Here is a 14,541-nt window from a genome sequence, read left to right on the forward strand (position 1 = left end):
AAATTTTGTTATGTCATGTGTTGTACAGAGTAGGGAGGAATTTATGCCCTATAGAAAATTCTTTATATCTTGTAATACCTGTAATACTTAACTAATTTGCATAAAACGAAAATCATTTCGTTCATTACAATAGTAGAATTGTTATGGATTGCTATAATTTCAGATAAGCATCACTCGTATCTACCAGTTTTCATAATGGTTGGGGATCTTTGCGATATACTTCTGCAGATACTCCAGTGGTACATATGCAACAATTTGGCACTAATTTACATGAATGGAAATTAAAACTCTTCTTTCAGAATAGTTCGGATTGTGTGTCAGGTTAAACCACTTTCGCGAGATGCCTGTCTTTGAGATTTCTGAAAATTTCAAGTAAACACTTCCTTAATCACTTACACAAGTTCTTCCGTCCTGGATGTTGAGTGACTGTTGTGTCTTCTAATATATGCTACAGAATCTGTGTCTATATTAGGTTCCTTATGATCTTTGCATCTATCTTGGTACGAGGTCCTTTCTCATATATATAACAATTTTCAATAGGGAGTTAATTCCCCCCCAACCTGTATATGCGTTAAATCCCATCTTGATAGTGGATAAAAAGATAACCAAGAAAGTTATGAAGCTTCCCAGGTAACACAAACCGGACCAGGAACGTCTTTCTATAGTACCAATATCTTGGAAGACGTCTTTCTAGATATTTAGGCCACCAAAAAACGTACCACTAATGGCATGGTGATGACGACTTTTATTGCCGATGGAGGTACGAATCTGGAACGTTCCATAATAGTCAATATGAATGACGACATTTTTCAATACGAACCATGAACGTCGTTCCATGGACAGTGTGGATCACGTAACCTCTAATGTTCGAAACAGGAAGTACTATGTACGTCTACAAGGTACCATGTCTGTGTCGTTGCGCTGTGTGCATGATAACCGCGCATGCGCTGGCTTCGCAGTTTTCGTAGGCGGCAAGGTGGAAGATTACCGTATATGTAGTTGCACCATGTCTTTTCTCGTAGTGGAAGAAAACTCTTGTAGTGATGGTATTCCCATTGTCATCATCCACAAATCGTGGCTCACGCCACGCAAGAAACAAGCTTTCTGGCCGACAAAAGCAAAAGTAAGAAGAAATTTTGAGGCTCTGCTACTCAAGGGGGAAGAACCAAACGAAGAAGATTGGACTTTGTTCGAAATAAGGAAAATCAAATATGAAACAGGTTAGTATATTTTAATTCAATACTTTGCCTATTGTTTTGCGTAAGTTAGGATAAGGTGTTAGTTTATCTTTAAAGAAGTTTTTTTTAGTCATGTTACCGGTCATTCTTAAGATGGCAGTCTCGCCACTCGTGCTTGATCATCCCTACCAACAAATGCTATTTCTGCATGTACAGACACACAATCATAGTCAATGTCTTGCGAATAAAATCAGAAAAATAAACACACTGCTGAACAAGACTGCACTTATTTAATATAAAAACATGTGTAAATGTGTTTTTATATTAAATAAGTGCAGTCTTGTTCAGCAGTGTGTTTATTTTTCTGCATGTACAGATGATGAAACCGAAGAAAAATGTTGCGGAAAACAGATTCTTCCATATGCATAATCTCTGATGAACATAGACAGAATCAGTTTCCTCCGCTTGTTTCCCTCGCTTGTATCACCTGTAAACACAGAAAAAGTAACATATGCGGGTAGAGATAAAGCAGAAAACATCATTAGTACCTTGCTCACATACACCACTAAACATTAGTACAAGGGAGGAATATGGCAAAAGTTTGCTTTAAGCAGAACATTAATAGGCTCACATATAGGCCTACTTGAATCTATTTTTCTTAAGTACAAGGGTAAAAATATTACTAAATACCATTCCTTTCATCATCATTAAAGAGAACTAACCAGCTTAACCAGACCCAAAAGAAGGAAAGTTCTAGAACGCTGGCCCCCTGTTACAAGAACACTGCCTTAAACAAGGTTTTCGTAAAAAAAAAAAAAAAAAAAAAAAAAAAAAATCCAAAATAATGTTAATTTAAATTTGATTAGAGGTTGGGGTTAAGTGCTGTATCGCCGGACCAATTTTAGGAAATTTACCGGGTCAATTGGAGAATTTATTTAAGTTTGTGAAGAGGAATGAGTGAATAAGATGAGTAAAATAGTAAAGCTGAATAAAGTTGCCGTTTTTATTGGTTGTGTTTGATGTAAGCGGCACTGTATTTGGAGGCGGAAGGACTAGTTCGCGGAGAAGTGCATTTCTTATGATATAGTAGCACGAAAGGCATGGCGTTGGGGAAGAAATAAGAGAACATCGAGGGCTATTTAGCGGAGTATTTATTTAAGGAAAAGAAACTCCAGGAAATTGTTGTACACGATTTTTTTTTCCTGAAATTGGAAAAGTTTACAAGCCTCAGTTTTGAAGGTAAGTGACTCCTAACTGAACGGGAATGAATTTCTGCAGAATGTACAGAAGCTGTATTGTATGTTAACAAGTGAAGTGTTGTTAGTATGGAACGATGACAAGTGCTATTTAAATTTTTCTGACCGTCAAAACCCACATGTTGTCACTGCCCTCGCTTACGCGTATACCCACCTTCGCTGACACGCCTGCCTCCTTCGGACGCACCCCCTTGCTCCGCTCGGGCTCTCCTGCTGCGCTTTTGCCCTGACTCGGTTAGATAGAATTCGTGCTTTTAGTGGCCACCTAGTACAGGTTGAGTTGTTTCTTTGGACTGTAGTTTATATGCCCCTAACGTAAAGTAACGTCTTCTAACGTAACTTGATGTAATCCAACAGAATATAGCCGAATGCAGTATATTTTGGTGCATTTTTTCAGTTTTCAAAGTAGTCCGACGATACGGCACTAATACAGGAGGTTGAATATGTTAGGTAGGTTAGGTTAGGTCAGGCCAAGTTAGTTAAGTTCGGTTAGTACCCCTTGTACAGGTAGGCGGGCCAGTGTTCTAGAAACCTTCCTCTAAAGACAGTAATAGGATTTGTTGTGCTCAAAGTAAACTCTTACCGAAATTAACAAAATAACACCATTCAGCGTCAAAATACAAGTTTCAAAATAGGGTTATTCCGCAACAACACATGAATATGTGACCATAACTAGAGCAGGTAATTTCCAAATCCCTTTTGGAATTTGGGAGGCATTTTATATTTCTCACTCAGACGTTTCGAGTGGTCTGAGGTTTTACTTTCTAGACTACGTCATGAGTTTTTTTTTTTTTTCACAGGTACATGGATGTAGGCAGTTGTAGAAACGTCAACAACATACTCTCTGAAAAAGATAGTTTGTCAAATTTTTATTACTATTATTATTCCTGACAATCTCGGTACTATTTAAGCGATTCAACGACTTGTTTGTACCTTTCAGTTCCAAACGGAACGTCAGACGTATACTGGATAGATGCAGTCTCTGACTAAAAGAAACTGTAGTACAATCTACGCGAATTTTAAATTTCACATGAGGATTATAAGTTTATCGCGGGAGTTTCCCGATTTGTATATAATTCTGTGCAAATTTTTTACTTGTGTAACTGTTTATCTTTTTGTCCTTCTGATATGACTCTTGACAATTACATTAACAACCAGGCCTATGTAAAGATCAGTACAACGTATCTTTATAAAGGGTCCTTCGTGAGTGAGTCGGCAATCGCATTTATGACCAATTAGTCCCTGTTTCGTGTCCAATTGGACAATTTCTCTTGGATGTAAGCCGAGAAGCGGTTTGGATTCCGCTTTAAGCTTATGTGACCCCTTCCAGCATAACCTTGTTGTTGCATAATAACGCCAAGGCGAAACAAACTAATTTCTGTTCATATTTAATATAAATACGTAGAGTAAATTATTTAAACCAAAAAAAACTGGTTTAAACTAAAAAAAACCGGGTTTAAACCAAAAAACCTAGTTTTTTGTTTTTTTCAATAAAAACCATGGTTTTTGCCAACTCTGATAAATAGTGAGTTCGTGTATCTAGCAACACTGGCCAGATTAGCTCCTCCTCTCATACAGCGTTGCGAACGGTGTAAATCAATGTTTGCGCCTACTAGTAAAGTTTACAATCGTAAACACGAAGTACAACCATGTTCAAACGCGGTCACATCATCCCTTGATTTTGCAGGATATTGAGAGTTTGAGAGAGTTATCCGGAATGGCAGTAACGATACTAGTTAAAGTGCATTGCATTTGATACAAGAACCAACTGTCGAGCTTAAAATACATAAGAGATTCGGCTTCATGTTTATGCATATGTACCTGCTTTTAAAACACCCAAGAGAATTCATTTACCATATACTTGACATTTTGCTCACTGTTTCACTCTTTTCCAGGGGCAATCATTAATATTTTTTCCCTTTCTGTTTTCAGATGATATAGAGAAGGCAAGGTCATATGCAAAGAGATTGGAAGATTGTAGTGGCAGTGACATCACAGAGTCAGATGCTGAAGATCGTGTTGGAAACAACAAACGACCTCAGAGGAAATTAAAACCCGTGAACCTTTATCAACCAAGCAGTATACCTCCCTTACTCTCAGCTGGCACTAGTTTGCCAGAGAAGAAAGCTACAAAAAGGAAGCTTTTTGACATTCAGGGAACGCCGATATTTGAGAACTTGGCTGATGAGGCGGGTAAGAGATATTTTAAAATTATTCTAAGCTGGATATACTTTTTGGCCGTATTGTTAAGAGGTTTTAGAAAGCAAGAAATTATGACAGATTTTGAACAGTTTTAGTGAAGCATAGCTTTCAAGATGACTTTCTGAAAGTTTATATATGTTCAAGTTAAATAAAAAAGACAACTCAAGTACAAAATCTGTTAACTTTGCTTCTTTACCATGAAACCAAATAATAATTATCGGAAATATTCATTCATTATTAACATACCTTCCAATAGTGGGGTCCTGGGTTCAACTTCTTGCGGGGGCACACATGAATCTGAACCAGCGTTAAACTTTAGAAGCTCCACAGCTCGTTTAGGACTGAAGGGGAGACTATTACTCATTTTTTTTTTTAAATATTATCTATTGTTGCTATGAGTTGTCCTGTTATTGTCAACCTCGTAAGTAAGTTTGCTTTCTTTCTTTACAGCTCCTACAGCTGAACACTCATCATCTGTTTTCGTCGTGAGGGAAGAGGAGAGGATTGCGTCTGGAGACAGAGTGAGCAGTGAGTCGAGTAGATCCCCCACTGGTGACGTGTCTATTCTTGTAGCAGAAGTAAACTCATCGCCTTTCAGTTCGTTGTCTTCACGAACTTACAGCAGGCCAGAGGAAGATAACGCTGGCTTAGGTAAGTTGATGATCTAAGGTTCACAACTGATATTTAATTATGCCCAATGACGTTAGAACTGGTATGCATTGTTCCTCTTTACACTGAACTTGAATTTGATTTAACGTTTTTGAGCATCTATGACAGGCTGGGAAAGAGGATGTGGGAAGTTTGTCGACCAGGGCCAATTTTGGAAGGTACCATTCCGGCATTTGCGTAGTGTGACTGAGGGAATGTCTGGAAAAACCTCAATCAGGATGGGCGTCCTCTGGGATCTATCCTAGGACCTTCCGAATGGTAAGCTTACACTTTACCAAATGACCAAATGAGATATGACACATTGGTGCTACTTATTGTTTTCCTGTACCTATGCTTGCTTCTGTTGGTCCAAAAAAAAAAAAAAAAAAAACTTTGAATATTTTTTTAACATATTGATTGTTTTCGCGTAACTATTGTTTAATTTTCTGCTGTCTCATGGAAATTGTGCATAGATGTTTAACTGTATGTGTTTCTTTGCATATAAATACTGTAACTAAACAATAATTCTTCTGTCTTCATATTTTGTCGCTATACTTTTCTTTTCCAATTTCAATATCCACTTATATACTTCACTCATCGCACATAAGCCTCCACTTCCTTGTACTTTTCTTGAAAAAAATCCTTTTTTCTTAAGTACTCTGTTTAACATTCTAGTGAAAACAGTTTTTTTTTTTTTTTTTTTAACTTTGAGCAAATTTTTACTAAATCGGTTTTCAAAATTATGAAACTAATGACTTAATTATTTGAAGTGTGGAAAATTGACATAAGCACCACTGTTATAATACCTGTAGAAATATTTAATGTTGAGTATTGTTATTGATCTAAAATAAAATACCATGTTTATGATCTAAAGAAAAGTATATTCATGAGATATGATAACTTTGCCAATTTCAAATATTAAATTTGTACTAACTTGCCGTAATTAACACATCCTACTGTATTGTTTTAATCGAGGGGCCATAGCTCAGTTGGTAGAACACTGGCTTCGCATTCGGAAGACCGATGGTTTGCGCCCACCGGCCAGTCATCGTGACTCAGGATTTTCCAGTGTTTTCTCTCAGTCGCACCAGTTAAATAGCAGGATGGTACCCACAAAACTAGGCCCTACCCCATCCCGACTTGTGACGAAGATGCTTAAAAACATTAAATCGAATTTCAATTTAATCTATTGGTTTTAATTTTCTTTTACTACAACACATGTCTGTTTTCCTGAAGATTTCGCCAACTTTTAGAAACTAATATTTAGTATGTATTCCACCGTTATTAAATTTCCGATGTGTACATTGTATGTTTTCACTTATCATACTTTCTTTTTCGTACGAAAGTACATCTTCAACATCTTTATCTCAAGTCAACTTTTGCATTGTACTTGATCACTTCAGTTAGCCATTTACATTAGCGAGTGCCATCTATACTGGTCTAGGATGTATTGTTCTGTTAAAGCCCAATAGTTGGTAAGCAATTCTGTATAGCAATTTGATTTGTATTACAGAGATCTTTTCTATCTGACACTGAAGTCTTTTCCTCCTGACTTTCCATTTCAGATCTACAAAAGAAGCTCCTGTCTTACCTCATAGAAGTTAGACAGCAGAATGTTCAGATTTACAGCTTACTGGAGAAAGTGAACAGCAAGCTTTCCTCAGACATCCAGCGTATACCAATTTGCAACCTACCAGTGGATTTCCCTTTGAAAACACAAGGAGATGTGGAAAAGTTGGAAGAGTTCCTGAAAGACGACCAACATTTCTCAGACGTGGTAAGCTTGCATTCTCACTTCTACGTACCTATGTTTCATACGTCTTCATAGGTGAAAGTTAAAGAATTCAAAAGCAGCGGAATTAAGGATAGTAGGTAAAAAGAAAAGTCATGGGTAGTTAAGAGAAAGTGATGCAGTATATAGCTGTTAAATGATTTTGCTTCCACACTTCGTCATTGTTTACAGTGAAATTTCTTGTTCATTTTTCCTGCTAGTAAAATAAATTATGGCATGAAATATTGGAGAAAGTCTGTTGTCGAATGGTAGGTGACCAGTTAAATAGCGAGTAATTTCACATACAAGTTACATTCCTACAGGTACAGCAAGATTTTCAACCTAAATCCATACCACTGCGAGCGCGCGGCTTCGAAGACTCAACAGCTGATGTGAAAGACAAAAATTCGGGAATTTTTCCGATCTAAATCCCGTGTTTGTTTCAATTTTGCACAGCTTATAACATTTCTCGACTGCTTTTTTTTTTTTTTTTTTTTTCTCAAGAAAATTGTACGAGAAGGCTCAAATCACTTGAAGGTTATCATTTTAAGTACATTTTTGGAGGTGGATTTTTTTTTTGTTTTATTGTGGAATTTAACCGAAGAAACGCACTTTTTCTGGGGGGGGGGACTATGGACTGTTGATGTTCATGCAACATATACGAGTGTCTTTATTATACTGGGTTCCCTGTTCTGCGTTCATGTCTGTCTGGTTTCTCTAGATGTCGCCTTGGACGCTTCGTCAGGTGACCTTCGGTAGAACGCGGCGAGTGTCCAGCATAACATACACTGTAATACCACATTAGCTAAAGGAACAGTTTACGGTGCATACAGTTACTGACATAACCATATCATGTTTAGTATGGACCACTGTGATGGGAATATTGCAATCTCGTAGTTTACAGTGTAATTGTCGATGGCACATTCGCTGCGCATTTTTGTCATGTACATGTAACCTCTTACAAGCAAACCAAACCTTTGTTGCAATAGCGATCGCAACTTGCGCTGATTCCCTTGTCAACTTGAGAACGCTTCGGTGTGGAAAAACAACAAGGACTGCGTTGTTCTAGCTACTTGTCACTTTTTTCTTCGTGGTATCATGTATGTTGCGTAACGGCAAATGTAAAAATATTCAATCTCCATGATGCAAAGGGAGTAGTTGGAAGAAAAGGCAGACTTTGTGTGTAGATCGCCACTACTACAGCGTTGTTCGCACTCACTTGAAATAGCAAATCCAGCCTGGTACTAAAAATTCCTAGAAAAGTCAGGGAATTTGATAGTTTGTTTAGAATTCATTTAGCAGGTATTTCTTATGTAATGAAAAATGTTTCAAAGAGGTGAACAGCTATTGCTACTAATGTCAGCAGTTCAATATTTCCACTTTTAAGAAAGCATAGCAGGCATTTCCTAGCATAATGCATGAAGTTGCTTGACTTCTGCATTTCTAATTTTCTTCTATAGTTTATTTTTTAGTAATGACAGAAAAAATTAGAAAGGTTTTAGACTTTTTTCTTACAGAATTCTTTTTTTTTTTGGGGGGGGGGTTGATTTCAGTGTTAGTTTTATAGTGATGTATAATTCTTGAAAATAGATCATCCCTGCCCTGTTGCTAAATGAATATACTTGCTTTTGTTGTTACGTTAGCCTCTAGAGATGAGACGATTCAGATTCCCGGAACGAAAGTTAACATTAGACAGTTTTTTTCTTGTTTCCATCAGTAACCCCTTTATTTCTCAATTATTATTATTTTCTAAAAGTTTAAAGAACAATTTATTTACATTCTCCACATATGAAAAGAGACAATATTTTTTTCTTTAAAATAATCAAATACAACATGAGTAGTTCGTTTCAAATATATGAGTACGTAGTGTTGCATTTGCTGTCATTTTTCTTTCGCACTTCTTGTTTTAACAAGTTACGAAATATATTATAAAGAAAATAAAATTGAACAAAGTGAGAAGGAAAATCGCATTATGTGGAGAATCGTCAAGTTACATGTGCAACCAGCATTACGAAATTGAAGGAAAATAGTTTTCCCTCTAATCAGGCCTGAGGGAATTACGAAGGATCTAGTTCACTTTTTTGACTTCTACTCTGAACGACTGTCCAGGTTTATAAGTACTGTAACATTTTTTACAACTATTTCCATCTTCTATATATCTCCTGCTTCTTCCTTTCAGTGTTCCTACTTTGCTTCCCTGGGGTCTGGAGTGTGTGGCATTCTACGCCACGTAATGAGCAATGAAGTCGCCATGACCTACAATTTTCGCGGAAAAAAGGAGAAGAAAGCTTTCTGCAACCTGACATTGAAGGCAGCTGTGGTTCGTAAGTGGATTTCCTTAAAGATATTACAAATTACTCCTTAATTTGCCTTTCCTTTATATTTTATTATTCATGTTTGCCCCAAGAGTTTACTTCTGTATTGTTGCATTAATTAAAAAAGCATGCCATTTACAACAGGTACCTGTTAGTTAACATATGGCCTGTATTGCAGAAACTTGTTAACTTGGGTTGACGTGACCTAAGTGACAGTTTGATTTTGGATGCATCTATAAAGCATTCGAGCATTTGTTCAGACGATATATAGGTATAACCTAATTTCTTTCTAGAACACAGTTGACGGTTTATGGTAGTTTTTGTCTGTGTATTTATTTGTTTATTGAAAGTACACAAGAAAGGGATCGGGCCTCTAAATGCTAGATCACATTGGCCCTTTAAGTCAGGATTTAAGAAGGAAGGGATCCTGGCCTGTTTAGAGAAGGTACTATCCCGACATTCGCCTGGTGATACTGAGGGAAACCAGGGAAAACCTGTTAGGATGCCGCTATGAGCAGGGTTCGAACCCGCGCTTGACTTGGTCAGTGCCGTGTGGCAGGTGGACGCTGTTATCCTATACCACCGCTTGGATATAAGTAATTTGAGTACAGCATTGAATTTTATGTGCATCAGGCAGGGAAAGGGGGAGGTTGAGAAAATGAAACTGACGATCATAGTTTGCGGCACTGCAGGAAAGTTGTACCGGCATATAAATATTATCTTCGCAAAATTTCAGAACCTGGAGATTATCTGTTATGGCACGGAGTCTGAAATTTCGAAAATTTTATAAATTAATAAATAAATGAAAATAAAATGTTGTGGTTCTTAAAAAATTCACCATGCCTTCGCACTAGTGAGAAGTTATATCTAAGTATTCCCTTTACAAAATTTCATAACCCTGGAATAATATCTTTTGATAAGATCTGAGGTTTTGAAAAAAGATGAAAAAAAATGTAATTTGAAAAATATATCACATTAATGACAGTATCTCTTTTGGTAGAGATGAGAAATTGCATTCACAGATAGTTAATTTCTGTTGAAAAGTTGAGAACCACAGAACCTATTTTCTGTTCTGACAGTGGTCTGAAATTTAATAAAATACCAAAAGTACGGCTTTACAACATCAAAGGGATTAAGTTTGAAATGTTCAATTTATATACTAGGGTCTAAAAAATTGTAGTTTTTATGTTAACAAACTGAAACGTAGGCCTATTATACTAGTATGTTAAATTTACAGTAAATCGGTTTCGAAAATTGGTAAATGTGTAATTTTAACATCCGGCAATTGTGCCAACGATAGGGCTAAGGGAGACGATGAAGGATGATAAAGGTGAAGGATGAATGAAATGGTGGAATGAGAAAGTGGGATGAAACGGGAGTACCCCGAGAAAACCCACGAGCACGGTATCGTCCACCACGAATTCACATGGTGGGGCCGGGAATCGTACCCGGGACCTGTAGAACCAGAGATGAGCGTTCTACCACTGAGCTATCGGTTTCGAGTTGTAGGACCTTCGCTTGTAATATCGTTCCCCTCCAAAATTCAAATGAAATTTACAAATACAACAATATTACGACAAAGATTTGGGTACCAAGTCAAACCACTGTTGCAGTAGCATGAAGCATTTTGTAAGACGTAATAATCAGTGCATTGGAAACATTGCTTGCGGTTTACAAGAGCAAGGTAGCTTCAGATAGGCTGTGCACCTGTATCTGAGAATCTGCAAATCGAAATGCGGTTTGCCTATGTGCATTACGGCTTACGGATTTGCCCCAGTAGATTTCATTTGCTTCTCCTGAAAAAAATTATCTGGTGCATTAGCGCGTTTTGATCCGGAGGTCCTTATTTGATCTTAACATTAACAGCAGACTTGTCAAAACATTGTCAAGAAGAAAAAAAATCACGGAGGGAAGTAACGACCGGAGAGCAATAATAGAAGATTAATCTCTCTTGAACGACCCCTATTAGCGCTATGTAGGTGGTGTGGCACCTAACTCGATCCAGTCAGGTCATTTCGGAAAATATAATTCTCTCACAACCAAGGTGCTCGTTTGAGTAGGGATCAAAAGTATTTGGTGGATGTGGTTTTTCTTATTCTGTCAAAATTTATCCTACAGATCTGGCTATATGCAATCGCTGAGTGAAAACGCGGAACGTGTTCGAGAGTTTGTTTACACAACGAGACCTTTACACAGCCATATTGGAATTCATTCATTATGAGAGTGGATACTATATTCAGGTTCCCCATTGAAGTGCAACACTCAATTATAAGGATCCAGCTCGACACATTCACCAGTTCATTATGACCTTTAGGTGCTTGGATAAAATTCATGTCTTCTTCTTTCTCACCACAACCATAGTTTTGTGGACAACATGGAAAATTTTACAACTTTTCTCTTACTTGGCAGAGATGTTCTATAATTTGGTATGGTTTTTTCTTTGTAAGCGCATCAAAATATTCTATCCTGATCTTCCTTTTGCTGGTTTCCCTTCCGCCTTTCCCTCTATCAAGTTGAGTTACATTAACATAATTTATCTAAATATTTCTTACACATTTAAAAAAATATTTGAAGCATATTTTTAAATGATATGCAAATAATGATTTTCTCTCTTTTTCTACTTACCATTATATCTTTTCTTTTTAGGAGCAGCACGAAAGCATGACCCAAACTCTACCGAACGAACTTTAGAGGACACAATTAAGACGTGGCTGAAGCATGCCCCACAACGGTTCGCGAAACAAATGGTTCAGAGAAGTAGTCAGTGAAGTTTTTGTTCATAAAAAATGCTTTTTGTTGGAAAGTGCTTTCATATTTGTACTTCTTTTATATTAGTTGTATTTACATTGTAACATGTTTAGAGTAGTTTCATACAGGCAGCTAAGAAGAAGAATTGCCAGGGAATTGAATGAGGCAGTCAGTGAAATTCTTGGCTCTGGCAATTCCTCTTCTAAGCAGCCTGGTGAAGATTGTCCCAACGCGATAAATAGTTCATCTTCACAGGATGAAATATTTTGGGGTGAATGCAAGGAAGCTGACCCAGAAAGGAGTACAGAAGAGACTTCAGGCCAAATTCCAAATACTGTCTGCACGCCCATAAATTCTGACGAAGAATTGAAATCCTTCTTGTGCACCTGGTCTCTGAAATACAGAATTAGTCACGAGGCCTTAAGTTCATTGCTGAGAGGACTTCATACATTGCACGCGTCTTTACCAACAGATGCTAGAACTTTATTAAGAACCCCAAGGGGAAAAATACACAAGAAGATTCTTGAAAATGGAGAGTATCTCCATATTGGACTTGAAAGCTGCCTGCAGCAGCTTGTGAAGCAAAATGAGGGTGCTCTTAAAAATGATTCGAAACTCCAGCTTATTTTAAATATAGACGGGATACCTTTATTTGAAGCTTCCAGCGTCTCCTTTTGGCCAATCTTGGGACTTGTTTATGGTTTGGAGACTCCTCCGTTTGTCATTGGGTTATTCTGTGGAAGGGAGAAACCAAAGCCCTTGGAAATTTTTCTGGAGGACTTCATTAATGAAATGAATGTTCTCAGGCGAAATGGACTCACTGTCAACAGCAAAACATACGCAGTTAATGTCCATAGTTTTGTATGTGATATGCCTGCCAGGGCTTACTTAAAATGTGTTAAATCACATGGGGGTTACTCCTCATGTGATAAATGTGTATGTTATGGCACATATACTGAAAGACGTGTGGTTCTTGACGACTTGAATTGTCGACTGAGAGATGATAAGATGTTAGAAAACCAGGAGGATGAGGAGCACAGTTTGAGAGTTTCACCCTTGTTGAGATTGGGTATCGGTCTTGTTTCCCAGTTCCCGGTGGAACCCATGCATGCGGTGGATTTAGGTGTAATGAGAAAGTTACTTCACACGTGGGTAAATGGACCTGGAAATGTCAGAGCAGAAGATCGACACTTACAAAGTGGGGCAAAGTTTAGTGGCCAAACAATTCAGTTGGTTTCAGACGAAATAATAGCTTTTCAGAATCATTTTCCTCTGGAATTTAACAGAAGACCTAGGGGTTTTAAGGATTTGGAGCATTGGAAGGGCACTGAATACCGCACTTTCCTCCTGTATCTTGGACCAGTAATTCTCAAGAAACACATGGAAAGAAATGTATATAATCATTTCCTTCTTTTCCATGTTGGAATAACAATACTGAGGAACTCTAAACTTTTACCCTTGTACTCGCAATATGCTCAGATTGTGTTAAAGTTATTTGTTGAGGAATGTAAGAATGTGTATGGACTTTCTTATTTAGTGTACAATGTGCATTCCCTAATTCACTTGGCCAACGATGCAGAACATTTTGGGCCATTAGATTCTTACTCTGCCTACTGCTTTGAGAACTTTCTAGGGCAGTTGAAGCAAGAACTGAGGTCCCCAAGCCAGGCTCTGTCACAGATACACAATAGGATAGCAGAGAGGAATATCGTTCCTGTCGAGGAACTAGTCCGGCAACAAAGACCTACAAACCTTTTGGAGCACAAAGATGGGCCAACACCTTATGGGTTTACTGGTACGCAATATAAGAAAGTAGTGTTTATGAAATTTGTGCTTGTCGCATGTAGTGAGACCGACAGTTTCCTTCTCACGAAGAGTGGACAGGTAGCTGTTCTTTACAACGTACTTCAACCACGCAACAGTAACTCCTTGCAGCTTGTTGTCAAGAAATTCAAAAATTACGAAAATTTATATACTAGGCCATGTGAATCAAAGAAACTTGACGTTTTTGTGGTGTCTCGATTGTCTGACAATCTTTCAGTTTTGTGTGTGAATGAAGTGGCTGCAAAGTGTGTACTGTTGCCATTGAAAGAAAAGTTTGTTTCATTTCCTTTAATTCATTGTTTTTAATTTTCTAAAGAAAGCGACTTAAATCTGTCAAGGAGAAGGTATAGTTTTGCCTCAGTTTTTTAAATTGCACTCTAGGTAAACTGGAAAATAATTTTCATGCATTAATGTGCATTTCTTATTTCAATAATCAGTACATTTTTTAAAAAACAAATGCTACTGGTAGATTCAGGATTGTGTGCGGACACTTTCAGGACATTGCTTTATCCAAAAAGTGTCTACAATCATGTATTAAGTCATTAATAGCATTTTGTTTAAAACTAATTGTACTCATTATTGAAACACAAAACGAGCCA

General features: G+C 37.5%; 1 protein-coding gene across 2 annotated transcripts; it reads left to right on the forward strand.

Annotated features, from left to right (window-relative positions):
- The first annotated feature begins 960 nt into the window (after positions 1 to 960).
- On the forward strand, positions 961 to 12,248 carry LOC145688086 (uncharacterized). 2 transcript variants are annotated; one of them, XM_081761816.1, is made up of 6 exons: positions 961 to 1,220; positions 4,367 to 4,627; positions 5,087 to 5,287; positions 6,850 to 7,061; positions 9,235 to 9,379; positions 12,017 to 12,248. In XM_081761816.1, the coding sequence occupies exons 1-6, from the start codon at positions 1,007 to 1,009 to the stop codon at positions 12,136 to 12,138; spliced, it is 1,155 nt and encodes a 384-aa protein (XP_081617942.1). In that variant the 5' UTR covers positions 961 to 1,006; the 3' UTR covers positions 12,139 to 12,248. The 2 variants fall into 2 exon arrangements, with proteins under 2 accessions (XP_081617942.1, XP_081617943.1); XM_081761817.1 differs by lacking the exon at positions 9,235 to 9,379 and having other exon boundaries at positions 12,017 to 12,185.
- The last annotated feature ends 2,293 nt before the right edge of the window (positions 12,249 to 14,541 follow it).

The sequence above is a fragment of the Thermobia domestica genome, chromosome 6, assembly GCF_964235325.1.
Source record: "Thermobia domestica chromosome 6, izTheDome1.hap1.1, whole genome shotgun sequence".
NCBI lineage: Eukaryota > Metazoa > Arthropoda > Insecta > Zygentoma > Lepismatidae > Thermobia > Thermobia domestica.

Bases quoted from the DNA above. Each gene is read 5' to 3' on its own strand.
- LOC145688086 (XM_081761816.1), top strand. From the start codon at position 1,007: ATGTCTTTTCTCGTAGTGGAAGAAAACTCTTGTAGTGATGGTATTCCC. The intron at 1,221-4,366 runs GTTAGTATATTT...TTCTGTTTTCAG, and splicing joins GAAAATCAAATATGAAACAG to ATGATATAGAGAAGGCAAGG. The intron at 9,380-12,016 runs GTAAGTGGATTT...TTTTCTTTTTAG, and splicing joins ATTGAAGGCAGCTGTGGTTC to GAGCAGCACGAAAGCATGAC.